Genomic DNA, 24814 nt, shown 5'->3' with positions numbered 1-24814 from the left:
GCCAAACTGCCTAAAGGACTCTTGAACCACATCTAATGTTCTGTTTCTGTTTCCTGTGTGAAATCTGGACACCGGCGCCAACAGAGATTCCCGGCTCACAGACAACACTAATCTATTCATGCACATATATCAGACAGTTCAAGTTGTGAAATACCTGTAAAACATCAGTGCCTGTTTAGTTTATCATTTAACTTAACAGAGCTGTATATTTAACCACACCCTGCCTATTGGGCTATCATTTAATTATTTACAAACTGAAATATTCATTTCAACAATAATATTGTCACCATCTAGAAAGCATAATGTGTTTTATTAGATGCTCTAAAATTGAAGTTTAAAGCAAGCTCAGATCATTTTTGTGACTGAGAGATCAGCGTGGCTTCATGCAAAGGCTTCAATCACAGCATACTGTTAAAATCCGGTTTATTATTTTGAAGAGTAAATGTAAATCAAAGTATGTGACACATCCCTTTGAGCTACTGAAAATTGTGACCATAACCAGAGTATTAAGCAATCTAATCAAATAATAAAGTATTCACTGATTTAATGGTCCCTCCCCTTGTTTATGCTGGACCTGTTTTAAGTTAGTCAACATGTGGTGAGTCTACTGATTATGTCCTAAGATGTGAGAGCAGCCAAGCATTTATTTATTTTATTTTAGTCAGCACTGTTTAGACCATTTGATCATGACATCACAGCAGATGCTTTCATTACTCTGGAAATCAGCAGACTTTACAGTAACAGCATGTTTTTCCTGTTAAAACAGAATCTCTTCATGCATTGGTGAGGTGTGACTGCAGCACCGTAGTTGCAGGTATATCTGGCTTTATAAGTGGGGTCAGAAGGATGTTGCAGCCTGAGATTACAGGAGGACCTACTGTTTTCATGGTTACCTGACAACAGTACTTACTGCTTAGAGCAACAGTCTTGGTACATTTGGAAAAAAAAAAAAGTCCCCACTGTGTGTGAAAGCAAACACAAGCTCTCCAAGTTTGTTTTGCTTTCATACAAAACACGTTTAACAAAGCTTCATCGAGCCAACCACACAGCCACGAATCAAATGCTTTGTTTTCACTGACATAAAAAATGAAATATGTCTGACAAAATTACTGAACACTTCGTACCTGTTTCAAAGTCTTAAAGATGATTATTTATACACAAAAGGAATTTATCGGTTATCCATAAAGACATCTAGTTTAAATGCAGTTTTTCTGACATGGTTCTGATCGGGAACCTAAGCGTGCGACTCACACATGGTGAAAGGTTGACAGTTTATTTCATAATCATTCAGGCAGAGTCCAGCAACAGGAAGTCAGTCCAATCAGACAGAGGTTCAGATGAGGCAAATCCAAAAAGGTGGTCAGAAAGAGGACTGGCAAAGAGAAGACAAACATTTACATCCAAGGGAGACGGGGGGTTAATGACTCACTCCTGATAACATTTAAGGGCAGCTCCATGCATGCAGAAGCATGTGAAGACAGGGTTCAACAATCAACTAAAAAAGGACCAGTTAGAGCGGAAATCACGTCCTAGAGCAAATACCGTGTCAGTCATAAATGTACAAGTGCAAACCCAGAGCCCAGGATCACAGATCACTGACATACTGTTTACTACAAGATCAAGCTCTAGCTGAAGGATATCTAATTAAACGCCAAATAGAGATAAACAGAACATTTATTCACCCAGTATAATAACCTGCTTTTTTTCCCCTGTCGGAAACAAAACAATCCAATTACTTTCATATGTGAGAAAAACAGACATGATTCTCAGAATACTCTCCTTGCAATGGTTTCCACATGATGCCTCCTGATTAGGATTTTTCCTCTAAGGGGCGACCGCTTAAGCATTTGGGTTAAATTAACTTTAGAGGTACAATATGTAATGTTTTTGTTTAAATCAATACGTCCTGAAATAATCGGCTGCATGAGACACAACATTGCTTTTGAAGTCATTCCAATGAACATGTCAGTCCAGTTTCCAGGAGTGATTTGAGTTGGCTTCTTGTCACCCACAGAGTTGACTTTCGTAATTACTACCATTCTGCTAGTAGCGGAGGCCCAGTGTTTGTGTTTCCACTCGTCATTCACCTTGACGTGTTTCACAGTGGCTATTTGAGGGACTTCCAGGGGGGGGAAAGGAGCCTATTGTTGGGATGAACACCGCTCTGCGCTCACGCAAGGTCACACAATTATTGTGAAACCAACATTTCCTACAAAAAAAAACTAAAAATGAAAACTGAACATACTGTGTTCATCTTCTATATAAAAGGTGAAAAACACATCTTGACATTTGGTTATATAGTCTGCTTGGAAGCCGCTGAACCAACTCAACATATATTAAATGTTTTAGTTGTCATAATATGAATAACTTTTTTTTAAAATCTCGAAAGTAAAATCTACTATCACTGATTACCTGAATTCTTCGTGTTTGCATTTCCTCTCAGAAATGTTTATCTGTTTATCGAGATGAGTTTCATGTTTAATGGCACAAGAGCCCACCAGCAATAAACCGTCAGCACTCTTTCGGGAGATGCGTCAGCAGAGGGAGCTGCAGGAAGGAAAAACTGAAGACTCCAACATTGTTTTACCATGAATCATCATTTTAAAGCGTATTTTCAATTATCCTAAATTTCCTGCTGCTTAATCAAAGACTGGCGGTCTTGTTTCCGCCCTCGAATCTAATTCCCAAGAGAAAACATTTCAGCCAATGAGTGGCCACTTAAAAGATAAGAAAGAAGCAGCAGCAGAATTTAATTTAAAGCCTCCCTGTTGTTTAATTTGATCATTTAGTGTCATCACTGACAAGACTAACATAGGAAAATGTTCCACATGACAGACATATATGCTATGTGTATTTAGTGATTTGTTTGTTTCAAACCACAAGTCAAGTAGCATCCAGCCGCTGATATTCTGCTTTATCAGTTCGAGAAGCTGGAGCCTCTTCTCTCTGAATGGAAGGCAAGGGAAATGCTGGATCGCTCACCAATCCAATCCAATATCGGGCCAACAAAGACAGTGTCGCACAAATCAGTAATGTGGTGCCTATACAGATCATTCACTGATCGACTCTATAACTGACACAGGACTGAATCCTGAAGACTTGATCCCTAGAAGAGATCATCTTTCCTACGTTTATGAGTGTGACAGTTTAAAAAAAACCAAAAAAACATATCATCTTTCCACTGTTGATGCCTTCACCAAGTCTTAATGCAGTGAGCATTGTCGTGGCAGGCCACCACGTCATCACTGTTCATATCTGGTGGATGAGTGAGGTCATCCTGGAAAACATGACGGGCACAAAAACTTTTCAATACATTGATGTGTCATGTCACATGAAAGTCTCAGTGGGGACTTCGCTGATGTTTTGATTATACATTTTGTGGACTTATTTCCCTCGAGGAAGGCCTGTTGTTGCAATGCTGTAATTTCAGATTGATGCAGTAGTGTGTTTTCTCTCCAGGAAATGATTCGATAACGTTGACCCATGTGTTTATGTGTTGTTGCTGCCCCCTAGTGTTCAATAAGAGAAACATAAAAGCCTGAGGAATGCCGCTCAGCTCCTCTTGTTTCCTCTTTACTGTTTATTTCTGTGCACTGCACTTGATCACTATTTACATCTTGCGAAGGTAAACAGAACTGAAAAGGAACACATGAACAGTATTTTTTTTTACACAATTTAGTAATACTTGAACAGCAGACAGGCAAACACAACATAACATACAGTACTCTGTGTTTGAATCAGATCACTTCCATACATACCACGACTTCAAACGACACACATCCATTGACTACAATATAGAGGTTGGATTCTTAACATAGCCCGTACGATTGCAGATTCAGTCAGCAAAGATGCTTATGGGGGTTATTTCACACGTAGGTCCTCAGTGTAAGTAGAGCTTGAACACAGACTACACACGTCTCATATCTGGTGAGTCACCAAAGAAAGCAGCAGCTTCAAGATCAGAGTTCAGTATCCTCCGCCTGTGGGTCCAGCGTCTTGTTCAGGCACCCGATATCAATCAGGACACATAGTACCTCCCTTCTTGTGATCCATTATGAGTCCGAAACATGTTGAAGAAACAGAGCTTTAAAGCAGAAGTCACACTCCTTTCATACTCTGTCCAGAGTACAGTCAACATCCTTAATGAAGACGGAAAAAATGGAAACACCAGAACCGACAATGTTTAAAAAAAAAAAAAAAAAGAGAGTAAAATACCAAATTTACAAATACCATCCAGTATTCACCTCACTGGTTAGATCAAAGAAAAGCAGAAGTAGAGAAACAATGAAAATCATGTGAAGGCAAAGATTCCTCTCAATCTGTGTGTGGTGAGTGGTTTCACAATTAAAGTTTGGAAAAATCTGATTTTGTCTGCTGGTTGCATATATTAATAATTAGTCTCATTTTAGTCAAGGATTATTTTTTATTTTTCCCGAACACATTCATCATGTTTTCAACAAATATAGTGCTTTCGTATAACTAATTGGGAAGAAAGTTGAGTGGAAAAAAAAAATCTGTGTAAACGTGTCAAACCTGGAACTTCTCAATGGGGAAGCGGGGAATTGTTCTGAATTCCAGGAAGCAACTTTGATGTTGAAGCAAACGGTAGAGTTGTATACATTTCTGCTGTGTGCAGCAAAAATCTTGTGGCCGGTAGTGACTTTGTCTGACTAGTTTTCTTTCTACTTTCTATTTCTATTTCTTTCTATTTCTATTGATATTTAGATTTATCACTGTGGTTATTGATACTTTCCCAGCAGACTTGACCAAACAAACAAAACCAAAGTATTTCAAATCTAAGTTAAGCTTTTTGGAAAAGTAACACTAGTTGTAAACTTACAGTCTTACCCCGCCAGTGATTGGTTTGATACAAAGTAATGAATCTGGTTGAAAGCTGGACTTTGAAATGTCGAATTTATGATTTCGATTATGGACATTTTTACAATTATGATTAGTCTCATTAGCATTTCTTGTCATAACTTTTCACTGAGACATTTGGTTCAAATCAAGATTATCTTCTAAATGAATTTTTGTCTGAAACGTCCCACCCTCTTTTGTCTTCACAGATCACACCCAGTGTAAGAGACCATAGGAACAAAAAGGAATCACGTTTGTCAGCATATTAATAAAGTTATATGGAGGAAGATTTTAGTTCACGAGGTTGCATTTCACCTATAACAAACAGGTGTACTGTACGTTGCTGCTGATATGATGTCTGTATTACATGTCCAAAGCCTTTTATTTTGATTATAAATAAAAGTATCAGTGCAGGAATGAACATGTCTCATAACGGTAAACAATCAGGCAATCACCATGTAAAACATTGTGCATATGTCCAAAATCAAATTTCTCCACGGTCGAGGATGTGAATAGCATCAGCAAGATATGAAAGATTTATATACGACATGACAATACAGTTATGATGCACACATGACAGAATCATCCCAATTCTTATTGCATCATTTGGAGGTTGTGATTGGGTCATTTCTGCAATTTGGAGAAAAAATATTGCAAGTTATGCACACTTAAGTTAATGCATTAAACATATTAGCCCCCGAGTTTTGACATCTGCAACTTAGGCGAAGCTACTTACAGCAGGTTTGAAGATGGACAAAATGAAAGAATAAATACAATTTTAAAAAGAACACGGATCTCTTTCAAAGCTGCACATCGTCAGGTTTGTGCTATCACAGATCTCCCTTTGGGAAAAAAAAATATTAATAATCACTGTATGTGTGAGGCCTTAAGGTGCTTCATGTAAGAGCCTGCACATGTGCTAATCTTTAAGTAGACAATCCTTCGTTCCCGGCAAACATGGAAACACACAAGGGTTGATTATACCACACACTTTGAGCAACTCTTCTATATAACATACTTTTGTTTCAGCGTCTTGTTTCCACCATATGAATTTTGTGTCAGGAAATAAATAGTTTTTACAAGTATTTTTTTTTCTTCCCTGTAAAAACCCATTTTTTTTAAATCGAACCAGTTTTTGGGGTTTTTTTTTTCGATTCTCGTCCACTAAGCAGACAATATTTTGTTGCTAATGGAGATGAAATCACACGTGTAGTGTAAGTATTGGTCAAAACCACCAATTGCACTTTGCTTTTATTCCCACTTTCACAACACCGAGATTAGATAAATGGATATTTTGTACCTACAAACCTATCTAGGAATGAATTCATGCTTGATTTCAACTCATTTTCACTTGAACGTACAGTAACCTAATGGAGCTTGATGATTCATTTCTTATTAGGAGTCACATTCAAATGGATGAGAAAAAGTATGGAGCTGAGATGAGAGTACAGGTCAAAGATCAAATTTTCATTCATTGTACAAAGCAAAAATTCCAAATGGCTTGAATGCTGTTAAATGCTTTTTTGTGCCTTACAGACTATCTGAACGTCTACAGGGCAGTCTGTGAAATGCTTGCTCAGTTTCATCCACCATTGTGTTTCTTCTCACTTTTAGACGTACGGATGGCTTGGATTGGTTGGTGGGTTGGATCGGAGGTTAAGGAGTCTCAGGAGGAAAGACAGTTCTGCACCACATCCATACAGTAGGTACATTAGAGCTACAGGGAGCCATTTTCTCAGTTGCACAGTTAATCTGGGCACAAGGGTCTGTTATGTACAGTAGTCTTTGCCATGATCGAAGTTCTAAGTACAGGTATAAAGGCAGACGATGTTGGGCGTAGCTGTAGTTTCATGAGCGGAGGTTGTAACACTTTCAGGATGAGTGGGGGATATCCTCTCCTCCCTCACATCCTCTCACTCTTTACTCAGTAGAGAGCTTTTTGTCCTTGGCTTTCAAATTCTGACCAGGCATCATTTAGTTCCATGAAAATCATCTTGGCATATTGTTCATATGGTTGTCCTGTTGCCTGTGAAGTGAAGAGAAAACACACACACACACACACACGCACACACACAGAGCAGCTTAGCCAACAAGTCATTCTAGACATGCTGCCCTTTTGGAAAATCCAGATGAGTGAGGCAGATGTTTGCCTCTGGCAAGAATGCTTGATCTGACATAAAGCGTCACGCTGCAGCTACAAAATAGAACTCATACTCATGGAAAGAAAAACAAAACTCAAAATGTATTTTGTGTAAGTTCTTTTGTGTAATATGCATTCATAGGTTGGTGGTCTGCAGGTGGTAACCACCCTGAAAGGAACAACAATAGATAAGTCAAACCTTTCCAATACCTCTTTATCTCTTGGGCAAAGTCAACATTAGTGTCATGGTTATTCATAGTTTGGTTAATATTGAGTTTACAGTAACATTTTAAACATTTGATCAAAAGGTAAACAAGACAGTTGTTGAACAGCCTGTGTGACATATATGCTATAGTTACTAGATCAACAACTTCCCCAAAGACTCTGTGTTCTGGGATTAAAGCAAATCAGTGCATGATGGATTTTCAGATCTGCGGCGAAAACTTCCATGTCCTGGGTCCTTGGTTTGTATTACCTTTAGACTTAATTCAATTGGAAAAAAAAAATAAAACCACATGCATTTTTAAAGCCACTCTCCCATCGCTTGATGCATATTATTATATGGCAACAGTGTTTATCCTTCCTCTAATGTACCAGAAGTCATTTAAATGACACCAAATGCATGTGAACACACAGTTAAAGTCAAAACTCCAGGACTAATTGGGGCAAAAAAGATTGAAAACTGATTTATGTGAGGGGGAGGGGGCATTTTACTGTAGATTTATATATACTTGTGGTCTGGGGTATGTTGAGTCCTCCCTTAGTCAGCTTTCCACACGCAAATCCAAACAAAAATTAATTACATTTGAATAATCTTGTGAAAAGCATTTCCTTTTTTTCATTTCAGTATATGACACAAAAGTACTGATAATGTACAGGTATACACTGTATATTTTTTGATTTAGTCTTTTGGTTTAGTAACCAGGCTTTAATTAAAATGTATATTTACATCATAATACTGATTCATTTTCCTTTGTTATTTCATTTATGATTTATCGTTTTAGGTTGTACCTCCACGGTGTTGTATTACTGAATGCTTACAGCTGGAGAAATGGGCTTTCATTTCCTTTACCTCTAATTTCACTATGAATCATCTGTCTTACCTTATCTGGATGAACAACCAGGACTGCTTTGCGGTAGACCTTTTTAACCTGTTCGGGAGTAACCAGGTCAGCCATGCCCACGGGTTTCCAGCGTGTCTCCCCCTCCCAGAGCACAGTATGCATGGTGGACAGCAGTGCACGGATGTTACGCTCCTTCCCCTCAATCCAGTCCAGAATCTAGGGGGGGGGGGGGGGGGGGGGCAGAAATGGGGAGCCATTATTTTGTGTGAATCAGATTTCAAACAAATATTAGCATCCAATAAGCATCGATACTTTCAGTGCGCTCGTAAAAGGCTTTAAAGAAGTGATTAGAAAAACCAAAGTTTGTTCATGGGAGACCTATGTTGGTCGCTTCATTAATTCTGGAATAAACAGGAAATGTTTTACAGCCAAACGTTTTATGGGCACAAAACTACAGTGGATAAACATGTGACCTCACTGAGATGCTAGAAAACAAATGTCATGGGAAATGATCTTTCTCACACACAGTAAATAAGACAACAGATTACATATATTTTCTGTTGGTTAAGAAAAACAAAAAAGAAATCACTCGGTCTTGCCTTTATTTTCTCAGGATCCATCTCTTTGGCCATCTCCTCTTTCCTCATCTCTGCTATCGTCCGAGGTCCTTTCTTATCTTTGGTCCCAGCAAAGCCTTGCCCAGACAGCAGATCGTCAAAGTTGGCATGTGAGGCTTTGGGCTTTGAACCTGGAAGATGACAATTGAATAAACAATAGTAGAAAACAAACTTGTTGGGATCCTTGAATGTTTATACACATTCACACAACTATTGCAACATCGTGAGAACCGCTGACCCAGTGGTAAATCAATTACACTTAAAAATCTACATATTAGAAGTACATAGTTGCACATAGCTGGGACTGGCTCTAGTGCCCCACAAACCTGAACAGAATTAACTGGTATAGAACATGCATGCGTTCACGTTGTAAATCTATTCACTTTGCTGCTCTTTTGTTGTGTTTTGTCAAATCAGTTTTGGCTCCAATGGCAATACTGAGTATTAGTATTGTATTCATTCTCGTTACATTGCTGTGCCATGTAGTTGGGCAAACATATTAGGAACACCAAAAAAACACCACAACATGGCTGGAGGCATTTCAAAAAGAAGGTCATGCAATAACAATATTACACAAATGTCATAACATAAACATGGACTACTTGGAATATAAACTATTTGAAATAAATGGAAGTACAGATACACACGGTAGATTGAAACTGGCAATGGATGGTTGATTTGGTTACAGTATCTCCTTTTCTTAATTAGGAAATAGACAGGAACTAACCCAAAGAGACGCATACAAAAACAGTCAGCGCCACATAACATGTCTTTTAAAATATTGTGCTGTGTTAATGCCACCTGTAGATAAAATAAGGCCACAATGTCTTACCCACTCCAGCCGGTCCTTTGCTTCCCGCACTGGGCGAGCCTCCGCCCATTGCAGAGAAGCTGACGTTGTAGTTGGGTCGATTCTGGGGCGATGTGTGTGGCATGGAGGTGTGGGGCATGGAGGTGTGGCTGGGGCTGGGCTTTGGCTGTGGCGTGGGACCCTGTCCTTGGGCCTGCCACCCTCCTCCGCCTCCTGCACCAGGCTGCCACGAGGGAAAACCAGCTCCTGTATGGGGCTGCCATGCTCCTGCATGCTGGGGAGATGGAGGTGGTCGCGACGGGGAGCCCATTGGAGGGAAGGATGGTGTTGTTCCCGTCGGTGTGGTGGGCTTGCTGGAGAAGCCAGAACCTTCAGAAATCAGTGAGATCAGAAGTTATGGCATAAAATTTGCCAGTGAATGCAATTGACTTGAAATTTCCATTGATTTACCTGCAAGGCTTCCCCCGAGGTTTCCAATGTCAGCAAATGGATCCAGACTGTTTGGCTTTGTTTGATGGGTGGGGGTGCTGTGGACGGAGCCAGTCGGACTAGTGGTGGCTGACCGGCTGCCCATATTAAAACCACCTCCTGAAGAAAACCAAAAACAGTACTGTGTTTTGACTGTATGCCCATGGAGCAACACAGTGGTGTGAGTCTGGTTCAAGTCTGGGCTTGGGGGGGCTTACTATGTGGAGTTTGCACGTTCTTCCTTTGCATGCAACTATTTTCTCCACCAATGGTGCAAACACATGTGACTGACACGAACTGATTAGTTTAGATTGCTCATTACTGTCAATCCAAGTAAAGTAAAGAAATGGTGACCCTACCTTCACACATACCTTGGATTTGCTTCAGCCACATGCAACACTAGATTTAGTGGTATAGAAGATGGATGTATAGATTTACATGTGTGTGGCTGTGAGTACCTGCTGTACTTGTGGCAGCAGGTCTGTTCCAGTCCCAGCCTCCCATGGCATTTTGCTGCTGAATGTTGACGGATGGGGTGGTGGGCGGGACGGGGGAACTCCGACCTGGTTACGCAGTGAAAAGGTCAGTCATATATTGAGCACAGTGGAAATGTAATGAAGGTTTCAAATGTGTCCTCACAGACAATTAAAAAAGACAGATTCAGGAGAGCAGTTATTAGGAGTCTGATATAACCTAATTGTAAGTTTTGAAGGTAAATGTAGAATTGCCAGGCATTAAAAAAAAAAAGTGAATAAAATTCAAACTGTAAATCAAACTGAGCTCTGAACACGTTGAATTCTAACAAATTATTTTCAGTCAATAATTCCAAGTTGAATGACTACAGATAAATAGGCTTGCACACTGTAAAAAAAAAAAAATTGTAGCACAAGCATGAATGTAACAGTGAAGTAATTATTTTAGTCCAAATACTGACTGCAGCTTTAGAAAAGATTATTTTCTAGTATTGAATGAGATTATATAAGCAAGCTGTGCAGGGGCAATGCTGAAGTAAAGCGCTCGCCGGCAAATGCATAACATAAATCATGCCAAGTCATTCATTGCAAAGCAAACTTCACAAAAGCAAAGCAGAAGAAAAAAAAAGTTAATTTTTCAAAGCTATTGCGCAAAGAAGTTGTCAGTCAAACCCATCCAAGACAGAGATATTACAAATAAAAATCAAACAAAGGAATCTTTGAAAAGAAAGCAAGGTTGAGATGTCCGTTTGAACAAAACCACACGTGCAGAAAGTAGCAGTGTTGCATGTGGTCAGAAACACTTACAAATATAAAACACAGCCCACCCTGACTTACTCAGATTGATGAAATACTTTGAATAAATCCAGCAAGATACTAATGTGTGCAATGTGCAGCAGAACAACAGGAACATGCCTTACCAAAACCTGCAGGCTGCAGGGTGGGAGATGGAGAGCGAGCAGCATGCAGAAAAGGGTCTGGTTGTCCCACATTACCTGGTCCAAGGAATGAACCCATCATGTCCTGAGGCTTAGGCATGGGACCCGTCCCAAAGGGATCAAATGCTGAGGGATTGCAAAAATAAAAATAAAAACCCTTGTTTATTGCAGAATTGTGTTGTTGATATAGATTTGAACACCCTAAGTTATTATACTGTATGTCCTCTACTTTTATAACTCCAAAGTCTTCTCATCAAAAGATTAATTTAGTAGATGTGTCAAATGGGGACAACATGGAGCTATTCCACCCAGATGATTACCAATTGACTTAATCTGACTTTTTGTTTCCTCACCTGATGGAGCAGGGGAGGGGCATGGCGAGGCAGTGTTCGGGGCTACTTTATGTGGTGTGGACTGGGCAGATGAAGCCCCACTGTTTGGCTGAGGGGGGCCTCCGAATAGGTCCCCCAGGAGGTCAGTGGCTGCTGCTGCTGCAGTTGTGGGCTGAGACGAGGAGCACGGGTGTTTGATCTCAGCGTCCAAGCCAAGGAGATCCACCTCCTCAGCCTGTGCAGCGGCGGCAGCTGCCGGGGCAGGAGGTTCCGGTTTCGGCGGGGCTGTACTGGTGCTGCTCCGCTGACTGGACAAGGAGAGCATTTCATCGTCGGAGGGTTCGCTCTCCTCGCCGTGGCCCCGACCATCCGGGCCTCCCTGGGGCCGGCTTGGCTCTGCAGAGGATGAGAGAGAGAAATAAAGTGCAAGAAGCAAAAAAAAGGAGACTTTTAAAGGACAGAATCACGAAAATGGACAAATCAGCAAGCGGGGGATGTTATGAAGTAGACACAGGGCAGAGAGAGGGAAACTAGGAACAGAGGGCGGGCACGGGGATAAGATTAAGCTATATAATAACATGAAACTACACGTGGCATCACTGCTTATAACACCAATACTCTAGTAATACTTACACCTGCGAAGGAATTCTGCAAGGTAGCTGCTTTTCACTAATCAGACGAAAAATCTAAAATATGATTATTTAATTTGTATGAGTGTGGGTCTCAATAAATAAATGTGATTTTATGTGAGGATTGCATGGACAATATAGAATTAAACCTGAGTTCTTGAGAGCAAGTTTTCCTTGATATGTTTGCCTCTTGTTCTTTTTGCCAATTTTATTGAGATTGTGTGTTTTTTTCCCACGTTCTCGAAACTCCGTAAACTCTCTAAACTCTAAAAACCTAAATCTACACTGATGTTACAAGGGACAGGATTTTATCAGATGTTCAAAGGGTTTGTATCGATGTCGGAGGCGGAGGAGGGGAGGGTGGGAAGCACTTCCTAAATGATTTATCACTGCATAACCAGGCTCAGTTTACATTCAATTCAATCACTCCAGATCATAAACTGTCGCTGTAAAACGATTTAATTGACCTCAAAGAAAACAACAACAACAACAGACAATGTATTTACCAATATTCTAATAAAATAAGCACATCCCGGTTTAGTGTCTGATTGAATTGAACGAACCCAACCAGTTAATTATAGTCAGTTTCTATCTGCTCTGTCAGGTCTGATGACCAAAATAGTTTCTTACCCTCCAGATCCAAGCCCTCCATCTCATCTTGCAGGGACAAAAATGAGTGAAGTTAGGGTTTTTTTTGTGTTGAACTCTATTCTGCAGACTGTCATGTGCATTCACGCTGTTGTTTAGGGATGTATTGCATTTTGCCTATTCATGCCAATAAAATATAACAAAATGTGAGTGAGAGCAAGCAGTCTGTCTGTTAGTGTTAACTATATATTTTTAGATTCTTAAATAGTGAAATCCTTTGCCAGTGATCCTTGTTTTATGTGCAGCCTTGAACTTGTGTGAGGTTCAAAGCTTGGCCTTTAAACAGTTCCCATGAAACTTAGACGGTGCCTCAGACAACTATTATTGCCGGATTATGTTGATCTGCAATAATTATGTGTTCATATTTTAGTGTGTATAAAAAAACATATAAACACATATTAACATAAAACATTTCAAACACTAATATTGTTGCTTATTGAAAATCCATTGCACTTAATCAAACTTAGATCAGACCTCTTGAAATTGACCACTGTCGGTAATATATCTCCATTTGTGTTTTGTGTTTGTCAGACCACGGTGTACAGTTTCTAGTTTAAAGACAGCATTTGCCCAGTTTAGCCTGTCCCATATTACCAGCAATAGCCAGTGCATCTTGGTGTTCCTGGTGGCAGGAGAAGAGCACGTTGGGACTCAGATCTTTACATGGAAACTGCTCCCACGGTGGTGTCAGGTCTTTCTGCTTATCCACTCCTTCTACCTCCACGTCCAGTATCACATGAAACAGCTGAGGATACTTCTCAGGAGAGTCACACGCGTCGAGCTCGGGCCTGAGAGTGAAGAAAGTGTGTTCTTTAAAAAGCCAAACACGGTGTGAATATGGAAAATAGAAACTTTCTTATCTTTCTATCTATATACTTCCCTATATAGGTGCATCTGACTTTCCTTACTTGTTAAATTTTAGTATCGTGGTTCCTTGAGCAATGAAGCCAGTGTGGAACTGAATCTGGAAGATCTGGGTGTTGGACACCTAACAAAATAAAGGCAAAGGCAAATATTTATCATCACATGTTACATTTATAAATCAGTCTTCATGCTATAGATTTTAAACTTTGACTCTGAATGAGACAATTGACAAAAAACATGCTGATACATTTATTTATGTACATAGTTGTATTCACAAAATCCAAAGTTATCAAAGTGGCGAGTTTCACTGTGTAGGCTTCAATAGTTCAATGCCTTGCGACCAAAGCAAAGAATGGCCCGAACTCAGACATTGTGCAGTCTGCATTAAACTTCATGTGCTTATGACTCACCAAACACTTAACATGATTTACACGGTCCATTGAAGTTGGATTGCTATTGGACCGTCCAATGTGGTCAAAATTTTGCCCAAATACAGTCGTGGAAAATGGGGTGGGATTGGACTGTCCAATGACGTTCCAATCACATCCCAATTTACATTTTTGGGCAAAATCTGAACCACTTTGGACAGCCCGAAAACAACCAAATTCCAATGACCATATTTGGGCTAAGTAGAGACTATGACAGACCGACCCAGATTTCGCGTAAAAAACATCTGAATCACGTCGGGTGTTTGGTGGGAATGGAGTGCAGAGAATATATCTCAAGAATATCATGCAGCTCATAGTGATGGCCAATGCAGACAGCCAATCAGGCTGCAATATGCAGTCAGCTCAGACCACGTTATGACTTAATTAATATAAAGCATCTCCTTGTAGTGTCCCAGAAGAAATGCAAAAACTCCACCCTACAGCAACCAATTAGTGCAGACAAAAAGTCAAAAGTAAACATTTAGTAGTATGGAGAATGTAAATAAAAAAAACTGCAAATGTCATTATCACAAGGCAATAAACAAGCAATGACAAAAGGCAACAAGTCAAACACTGTTTTCCAAATGAAACAAAAATCCTCTAACGTGGGTTTTGCAGGAATTTACAGGTCCTGAATTTAATAATGTGTTCCCCTGGGTTTTTGTTTTAATGCCTTTGCATTCAGCTGTTTCTCCCAAACAAAATTCCACTAATGACCTGTCAGTTTTGTCAGACGCATAAAATATAGAATATAAAATAAAAAAGTTACTGATGGTGGGAAATCATACCTTGGCCTGCAGACGTCCTCCAATGGTCGACCTCATGTGATAGATGGAAACCACAACGTCCCCTTGAACGCTCACGCCGAGAGGGAAAATGACCTTCCCCTCCTGGATCCTGTGCTCTCTGTATGTCCAGCAATAAAAAGGTCAAACATGGAAAAGGGAGGGAGAGGAGGAGCTTGAAGGAACGTATATTACACAGGGGCTATAAATTGTGTAATTCTATAAATATGTCTGTGAGGTGTTGCTTGCCTCATCCGTTCATACTCCTGTGCAGTGGTGAAGATCTTTGTCTCTCCGATGAGGACATCACAGAAGGGCCGGCAGCCGCTGCGCTGCTTGTTGAAGCAGGGGACGGGACTCATCGTGAGAGCCTTGATCACCAGGGGCTTAGAGTGCGGGAGGCTGGGTTTCTCTGATACCATGCTACATACATAGCCTATGTACCTGCATAGAGACAATTAAAGTTGAAATCAAAACTTACTTTTTGATATTGATTGTCTTTATATTCTTACCATTTTCACGTGTTTTTCTGTTGTTTTTTTTAATTCCTCAAATTTTGCTGGATGGTTTAAAAACACATATTTCTATAGTGTGAAAAATGTAAAGCAACATTATAAGTACGTCTTGTGCTTCCAGTGTTTTCACCTATCATGTGTAGTTTTCCATTAATTCTCACTATTATTCCTTATGAAGCATGTTCTCAAAATTGATAATCAAGTATAACTACTAGTATATTCCTTAAATTATACTTGAGAAAAACATTAGTCGTTTTTTAGGTGCAAATACTTAAATTTACCCCAAAAAGACAGTGATTTCCAAAGCATTCCTCAAAGTAAATTAAAGACGATGAAATGTACACAGTGTAAACAAATGAATGTTCTCTGTTAAATAAACTTGATGGCTACAAACAAACATTTGCAGATCAAAAGGTTTGAATATTAAGTAAAATTGTAACACACTCTGTGGAAAAACCTAGCTGAGTGCGTCACAATGAGTAAAATATATGTAATTATGAATAAAATTATATACTCAGAAAATACAAACAGAGCATGTGCAATATATATTTTTTCCTGATAATTACTTACACTGTTAAATACCTCCAGGGTCTTCTCTTATCTCTTTACCTGCTGCTGTAAAATATTTTTGCAAGTATTTGTATATTTTGCACACTTGCTTACTTCTACATTCATACTTCAGTCATAAGTTTATTGTATTTTGTTAATGTTATGTTTGTTAGGAGAATGTTTATCTTTTTCAGTATATTCTGTATATTTTTGCTGTTTCTTTGATGTTGTTGTTTTTTTACCTTTTTTCACAGCCGTAAGTACATTTTCCCATTGCGGGATGAATAAAGTATAATCTAATCTATGAACTACTGCCTACACTACTCATAAAGAGTTAGGGATATTTGGCTCTTGGGTGAATTTTATAGAAAGCGTAAAAAGTTCCATCTACACTGATATTATAGCTTGAAACTAGGACAGTTAAGTAGAAGCATGCAAATGTGATTTCCTCATCTCAAAGAATTTATTGAAACAAAAGTCAAACACAGTGGTGGGTATACCACAGCAAAATGTCAGTCTCAATAACGTGTCATGTGCCCTTGAGCACCAATTACAGCATGACAATGACGTCTCCTGCTGACAATGACGAGCCTCTAGTCTGCACGGCAACTCAGCAGATCCCAGGAGTTCTCTATGGGATTCACGTCTTGAGAAAATGCAGGCCGCTACGTTTGAGGTAGCTCAGTCTCCAGCTGCCATCCCCTAATGATGCCACCTTGATGAGCTGGAGCATTGTGGTTCATGAAGATGAAATTAGGTTGTGTTGTTCGTGCAGAGGCACAGTGACTGGAATAATGACGTTATTCAGGTATTATGGGTTTGTCACTGTACCATTCCCAAAGTCTAGGACAGTTCTGCATTGACGACACAATCCTACCCACGCTGTGAAAACCTCCACCAAAGGCTCGTCTGGTTACAACAGTAGCTGATGCACAGCGAGTCTCCAACATCACTGAAGGCCATCATTTCGTTGATTCTCATCATCGTGGATGGACTTTTATCAGAGAACAGCGCTAAGCCCACTGGTCCCTACATAAGTGCTCTCCGGCTCATGCAAGTCAATGACGCCTGTGCCTGGTGGTGTGGTCAGGTATCCTTGCAGGTTGTGTAGCACGCAGACTATGCTGATGTAAACGATTTCCAATGGTCTGACCCGACACTTGGTGCCTCTCAACACTCTTAGTGTCTAAGTGGCATTCATCATCTGGTTCCACAGGGCTCAGTTCATAATGAAGCGTTCATCAGTGTGGGATGTGGCCAAAGGACGACCACTTCTATGACTCGTCCAGTCTCTCTGTGTCGCTGTTCAACCTGCAGAAGTGATTCTGATTCTGATTCTGATTCTGATGACACTCTGTGACACTGTTCGACATTGTTCGAAGCCTCGCAATGTCAAGGTGCTGTTCATCAATTGTTATCTTAGCCTCATGATGTCAAACTGTGAAGAGCATGATGAGAAGGACTGCTTAAACACTCATTTTAATTGAACTAGGAAATGCATTGGTCGACACTTGGATCAAACTGCTGTTGTGAATTTTGCCACTAAGCTCTTTGTTAGAGAACAGCAAGTTGTGCAAAAAGTGCTGAAACTTTGAACAGTTGGACATGTGTATTCAAAGGTTTAGAGAATGTCACATTAAGTTCACCTGTAAAGGTTATACTGCCTTTTAGGTTCATCCTAAAATTTCACCCGAAAGCTGAATATCCCTAACGTTTTGTGATTAGTGTAATTACAACCATTTGAATATTTGTAATTGTTTTTTCCCCAAGCTTGATAAAAACCTAGAGAACAGGGGTGTCAACCATAAGGCCAAAACCAGCGGAGGCTCCAATCCAGCCCGCCAAACCATCAAGCAAATGGTTAAACTTTCTCAACTTTTTTGAACGTATTTCTTAAAAGTAGCCTACACAACACGACATTGAAACCCGAGCTGAGATATCAGGGGTGCTGGCTCGAAAGCTGAGTCCAAAATGTGCTGTAAGTGAAACTACCAGTCTCCGTCTCTCTCCCTCCCTTTCTTGTCTTCACACACCCATATTCAGGAAGGCAAACCTGCGGTGTGAAGGCCAGAGACCAGATCCTGGTCTTTTGGCGCTGAGCAGCTGCATGGCAGGAACTGGGTTGTTAAAGAGGTGGCAGAAGCAGAACATGGCACTGACCAAAACACCGGAGAGAGCACGACCATCCTGCAAACACACAAAGAAGAGCGTTACACATCTTATGAAATGATTCTATTTAGATTCACAAGCTTACTTTCGGTTGCCACTATGTCTTATTTATATTAACGTTTAACAACCACATCAAGTTCTCTTTAAACTTTTCAGGTCGTTGCTTAAAAAACACATTGAATTTATAACATTAAGAGCATTTTGGATGACTCAGTAACTCATGTGCAAATAGGCAACGAGTAATTACATTCATCGTTGGTGGGTGTTTCTGTTTGAGAGAATCAGTTTACTGTAATAAGTTACAAACAAAAGCATTCTTGTCATTTGAAACTGTGAAAACAAAACTGTGTCTGAAAAGGAAGAATCTGATGCAGATTATGTAAGAAGGAGCAGGTTTCCAAGCCACAGTCAAACCACAATGACCTGGCAAAAAATACACTCCACCACAGTGTGTGTAAAGTATTGCTGTCTCTCGACCAAACAGACTCTAGTTTGCTGCAAGTTCCATTTCGAAAACTTTTCCAGCAGCATGAGGTTTTATTGTTCTTAAAATACACCTGACATTATGGTAAAAGTGAAACTCACAGCCAAACGAACTTTGTTGAGCCTTCTAAACATCATTTCTTTGGAATCAATCACACATTTTAATCAGTCAACACACAAGTATATCGGTGAGTTTACACAAAACATTCGAGAGAGGCAAAACACTCTTGTCCAGTCCAGTAGTACAACAAGGTAACGAAAGCATTACTTTATTCCACAATGTTATTCAATATAAACCTCCTCGGCAAATATCTAAAGTTCATCACGTTCAGGTTTGAGGGGTTCAGCTGGAGCATATCACAGCTGATTATGGCCGAGGCAGAGTACACCAGTTCATCAGCACACCACACCACAAGGACTGGCACAGAAAGACAACCACACACTCTCCACACCGGCAGGCTGCTCAGGGTCAGCATTTAACCCTGCACATGCATGCTTTTGGATTGTGGGAAGAAACAGGAGTCCTCCAAGGAAATGCAAGCACGCATGGGGAGAACATGCAAAACCCCACACAGAAAATCTTGGACTAAATGTAAACTCAGGACCTCCTGTGCGGCTTTGAGGAAGCATGAGAAGTGCAGACCAGTACATCACAATCTAACAGACACAACAAAGGAGGTCAAAGAATGACAATTGTTCAGTTAAACAGCAGATTTGCGCTCCGTGTTTTATTGTGGAAGGCTGGTGGAATCTCTGGGAATTTAATTTAAGAGCCATAAGGGAGTGAATTTTTAACCACATTATTTACATCCAGCTATACCACTTTATCCAGCTGGAGTCAATCTCAGCTGATTACACCTGGGACAAGTCCACGGTCCATCACAGGGCAAACACACAGAAACACAACCACATTCACACCTGGGGTCAATTTAGAGACATTGCTCAGCTTGAATGCAGTTTGTTTGGACTGTGGGAGGAAACTGGATTACCTGGGTACATAAAACAATGCGTGCACAGAGAGAACACGCTAACTTAGAAGTCACCCATTGTACTTTGTTGTGATTCATTAGAGTATAATTATCATGCTTCAAAGTGTTAACCACTGAGGGAAAAAAGCACTTCAGTTGATATGGAAGCATGATTCTTAATCTAATAAAAATTTAAAAGCTACTGAACTGAGAACCACAAGAGAGGAAACTCGAAACTTTTGATGATGAGTGAGTTTTAGTTAGTCTTCTGGTAGCATATTATCTATATTGCGCTTGGATTAAAACGTAGGTCACAGGATAATAAGCAGCTCCAAAACAGTTCATCGAGAAACAATCGGAGCAGGTCCACTAAATTGTTTATTTTCATAAAAACTGAATTTCTCTGCTTTTGCAATTGATGGTAACAGGATTCATTTTGTAAAAGAAACATTTTAAACACTCATGAGCTACTTCTTCTAACTTTTGTGGATTATTCTTTATTTATGTTTGTCAGTTAACACCTGTCTTATGTTTTAATTCGTAATGTGTCTTTTTAATGTTTATGCGTTTTTGTGAACTTCACTTCGCTCTGAAAGTTTCTTTTCACTGATCTGCCTTAACACCGATCTGCCCTTATCACTCAGCGTGTGCATGCAGTATCGCGCTCCTCCCTCGTTTTGATCCGACTAATCCCTCATCATTCCAGCTGTACTGCTTGAGCCTCTCTCCTTTAGCGTGTGTGCGTGCGTGAGAATCGGCCTTTACATCACATTATATCCCAGGGAGTACGTCTTTCCATAACTTGTGAATCTGTAAGCCATTCCTCTTTAGTTTTTGTTCTTACACTCTTTTGTTATTATTTTGATTTCACTCTTGCAGTTGGTTTCAGACTTCAATCTAGTTTCACCGCTATGTGAACTTTGTGCGCTTGGTCTTCTATTGACAATTTTAAGCTCTGAATGTAATCATGATATCTTTGATCCTGCCTTAAATTCTGTGGTCGTATGGCGTAGAGTGAGAGGGATTCGAGAAAAGCTATTGACAGTAGTGAACGACAAAGATGGTAAATTCCTTTTCTGACAGTCTGAAATCTTAAGACCGCGTTCTCGCCATAATCCACACTTTGACTGGTGCTGTGAGCGACAGCTGCTAATAACCAGTAGACATGCTGCAGAAATTGACATGACAACAAAAGCAATACCAATGCTGCACAAAAACAAGAGTTTGCAAAATGTCAAAGGGATAAAACAGACGGGTACACAAGCTCCACCTGTCTCTAAAACAAGTTTTTTTTGCTGTACATAAACTGTGAGAACTGCTCCTTTTTGTCTTTAACTGAGTTTATTTCCTGAAGGTCCTGGTGGTGTACTTAGATGATGTACAGAGTAACATTATTTTTGCATACTAAAGTACATTCTTGCATTTGTAAACTTCTGATTTAGTAGAGAGCAACATTGCACAGGCGCATTTACTGTCTTGCCCATGTTAATGAATCTTCTGTCCCTGGTGTAGAAACCAATTCACACTGCTAGGACTTCTAACAGTGCGTACTCTGTACGAGCCCCAACACAATTTATTTTTTTTAAACCACTTGTGAAAGTTTAGGTACATTTAAACTCATGAAAAGTTCAAATGATGACATAAAAACAAAATGAAGGTTAAAGGGGAAATGGGATTGGCTGTCCTTACCGAGCAGGTGATGACACACACATTCTTGGGGTTCTGTTTGAGCCAGTTGTGCATGTTCTTGCACACAGCAAACAGGTTGTGAAGGCTGGGAGCTTGGCGCGAAGGCCAGTTACACTCTGACACCTGGAAAATTGAACCAGGAAATAAGAGGAGGAGGTGAAATGAAGAAAATAGGGAAGATGACAAAACAAAAAAGAGCGACGGATAAGAGGCAGACCCAGAAGAGATTGCAATAGAAACAACAAGAAAAAAAATGCAGAGGAAGGATAAAAAGGGGAGGGAAAAGTTGGAAACTCAGAAGGGCCAGAAAAGGGAAAAGAGGAGGTTAGTAACAGCACTGCAGCAGTAAAGCAACACAACACAGCAGTTGCCACGATGAGTCATCTAGCTAAAGATAAAGCGACTTCAACACGCAGACAGGGGGCCATCTTGGCCATTCTGAATTCTCAGCTTGACTCTTCAGCGTCATTTCATCTATGTGCTACAAGGAGGCACTTTTTCAGTATAGATCTCCCACATATAAGTTCACTTCAGTCCAAACCCTGCGGTGCTATAACTGCGTGCCAACACCCCCATCCGTGTGGCTGTCACAGCCATCAAAAGAATAAAGAAGACATGGGTAATTTTCTCAGGGCTTTTTTTTTTAAGATTTCTGAATAGTGATTTTGCACCATTAGTAACTGTGCAGCTCCACTCTACTCAAGAAGTGATCTCAATAACAAGTGGTTATTGTTGCAAAGCACATAAACAGACATTGTGTGTTGTACAACTGTTGCTTTGAATGGCTTATGTCACTCGATGTCTCACGATAAAGACATTATTGATCGCATCCGAACAAATGTTGCATAATAACTGAATGGATTATCCATGTTTGAAAGCCAGTGAGATATGACAGCGTTACTGAGACAACAATTCCTCTGAGAATCAACATCTAAAAGACAGTAGTGGCAAACGCACTCACATCCTCCACCTAAGTAGAATTATATATACGAGTGTAAAACAGACTTTAATGCAAGTAGACACACTTATCTAATTCTACACTGCTCTGTATGGTCACCTCGCAGAAATTCCATCAATTCTTTTAGCATCAAGAAACATGGAAAGCACTTAATCAGTGTGTTGGAAGTTACTGACACTTGATTACAGCTACTACTTCATTTTTTTTTTTTAAGTAGCAGAAACACCATACAAGTGACTGTTATTTTTCATTTCGTTGTTATAGTGACACATTAGCTGAGCTGCCAACACTGTGTGGGTCAGTTAAATGACAGAATTTGTCTCTCTGTTGAGGCTGAGGCTTGAGGCTCTCTGTTGAGGCCATTTTCTTGATTTTATCATTTATTAAAACAAACCGCTTTATCACTCTCATCTAGCTTTGACATACTTGAACAGTATTAAAACCAGAAATAGAAAAAGCCTTATACTACAGAAATGCAGAAAGCAACAAACTGTTTGAATCTTTTTAATCCTGATGATATTTGCTAGTTAGTTCAGGAATAATAAGGCATTTCATCTCATGTAAACCAGAGTAAAATAGTAGCTGATAGGACAAAGGTTCTGTAGCTTTCCTCTCACTAGCGTAAATCTTTAATACTGTTCTTAACTACAGTCCTCCCTGCTTGTCATGAATGAGCATAAAAAGTTGACTAATGATATAAAATGGGAAGCCAAATACTGTGTGCACATAGTTTATGAATACATCTAGCAACAATTCCCATTCAAAATACAGGTTATTCAAAAATGGCAAGCAAAGTCTTCAAGTCCTTGCCAGGAGAGTTGCTTTAATGAAAGGAGCACGTGTCATACAACCACTAAAAACGATAGGAAAAAAAAAATATGTCACAATCAAACTCACCCTGTTGGAGAACTTGGCGCCCCGGTAGTTGCGCTGTGATAGGTTGAAAACAGTGTAGTGGTCAGCGTGGCGACTGTCAAGGAAGGAGCGTATGTCCTCCACATGGTTCTGGTAGCCAATCTGCACTGACTCAGCTGGGTAGGTCATCACTGAAAATAAAAAGTCCAGATGTGATATTTGGAGGAGTTTCACATTGCTACTGATATTTACAGACACCGTATTTAAAATAATTAGTAAGTGTCCTCTGTCAAATGAAGGTCAACATTTTAATTCATGTGACGGATTTTTTTTTTCTAATTTGATCTATCTATCTATCTAATGAGATTCAATTAAGTTGACTACGAGGTGCTCGCAGGCGTCACTTTAGCTATTGTTGCTCTAGAAAGCGATGTAGTTTTCTTTAACAGGTATATTTCGTGTCCTATCTGCGATCTCTGGGGACCCTAATGGGACTTGAGGCTCTATGCTGCTGTTTCACAGCAATAAGCAAGCAATGTAAATACAAATGTGTTTAACCACAAACTATTTATGTCTGTCATAAAACGTATGAGCAACAAGTCAACTCATGATGGGTGATTTTAACACTATGAATAGATCAATTGATTTATAATAGTTGCTTAAGACGATGGGATGAATTTACACGCATATGCACACTAAGGTCTTTAGCAACTACTTCATGCATTTACCTATGATTCGCGATGTTATGTAGGCAATGTCCAGCTCCCCCTTGGTGTACCTGTCAGGAAAAAAGTTTATTCAAACATTAAAAAAAAGTGACCAAAGATCATCAGAACAGAATATGGAACAAATGTACACTATAGTATAAGGCTTTTCTATTTCTGGTTTTATTGCAGTTCAAGTCTATGTCAAAGCTAGATGACATAGTGACAATAACACTATAGCTGCACAGATAAAAGCTGCCATTGGGATGTGAGTTTGTTCTGTGTGGAGTTTGCATGTTCGTGCCGTGCCTGTGTGGGTTTTTGCCAGGCGCATCTTTAACACAATCTAAAGACATGCCATTCAGGTTGATTGGTGATTCCACACTGTCTGTGTTAGTCCTGTAATGGAGTAATGACTTGTCCAGTGTGTGCCCTGCCTTTCGCCCTGTATCAGCTGTGACAGTGTCCTGGTTACTATGGCCCAGTGATTCCAGCTAATGCAGTGGCATAAAGGTTGCATGACATATAAACATGTTAAATGTTTCTATGTATTTATGATGGAAGCGTTAGTCGACTGTTTCTCATCACGTCATTGAAAAGTGAAGATCAATGTGTGAATATTCAGCTTCTGACAGGTTGAACCACCTCCCAGGGTCAGTGTACTAAGTTGTATTGCATTACACGCACATCCAAGTGATTACTCTTAACAGGCTTTAGAGCTGACGCCGCCATGTGTCTGGCTGTGGGGAAGTTATCTTTTTCAGGCTCACTACTCTCGGCTGAACAGCCCAGGATCAAAAGAATGCCATATGTGAATTTTTCAATTGAGCAGCCCAGCCAGCATTAGCTATCCCATATGGAGAGTTGTTT

The 24814-nt window shown here is 40.0% G+C and overlaps 1 protein-coding gene across 1 annotated transcript in view; it reads right to left on the bottom strand.

Annotated features, from left to right (window-relative positions):
• Positions 1-3574: 3574 nt before the first annotated feature.
• dnajc6 (DnaJ (Hsp40) homolog, subfamily C, member 6) overlaps positions 3575-24814 on the bottom strand; it is a gene marked incomplete at its 5' end in the record, with an annotated part of 34218 nt that continues 12978 nt past the window's right edge. Inside the window, 17 exons of the mRNA XM_080474014.1 lie at positions 3575-6883; positions 8101-8277; positions 8661-8809; positions 9511-9858; positions 9940-10077; positions 10416-10520; positions 11351-11494; positions 11722-12096; positions 12960-12986; positions 13572-13765; positions 13886-13965; positions 15058-15175; positions 15304-15498; positions 18172-18305; positions 21428-21550; positions 23283-23431; positions 23969-24018. Of these exons, the coding sequence (XP_080330140.1) occupies positions 6782-6883; positions 8101-8277; positions 8661-8809; positions 9511-9858; positions 9940-10077; positions 10416-10520; positions 11351-11494; positions 11722-12096; positions 12960-12986; positions 13572-13765; positions 13886-13965; positions 15058-15175; positions 15304-15498; positions 18172-18305; positions 21428-21550; positions 23283-23431; positions 23969-24018 (2608 nt within the window). The 3' untranslated portion in view covers positions 3575-6781. The remainder of the gene's footprint in view (positions 6884-8100; positions 8278-8660; positions 8810-9510; positions 9859-9939; positions 10078-10415; positions 10521-11350; positions 11495-11721; positions 12097-12959; positions 12987-13571; positions 13766-13885; positions 13966-15057; positions 15176-15303; positions 15499-18171; positions 18306-21427; positions 21551-23282; positions 23432-23968; positions 24019-24814) is intronic.

Source organism: Lipophrys pholis (assembly GCF_963383615.2).
Source record: "Lipophrys pholis genome assembly, chromosome: 10".
Classification (NCBI taxonomy): domain Eukaryota; kingdom Metazoa; phylum Chordata; class Actinopteri; order Blenniiformes; family Blenniidae; genus Lipophrys; species Lipophrys pholis.
This window is presented reverse-complemented; position numbering and strand designations above follow the sequence as displayed.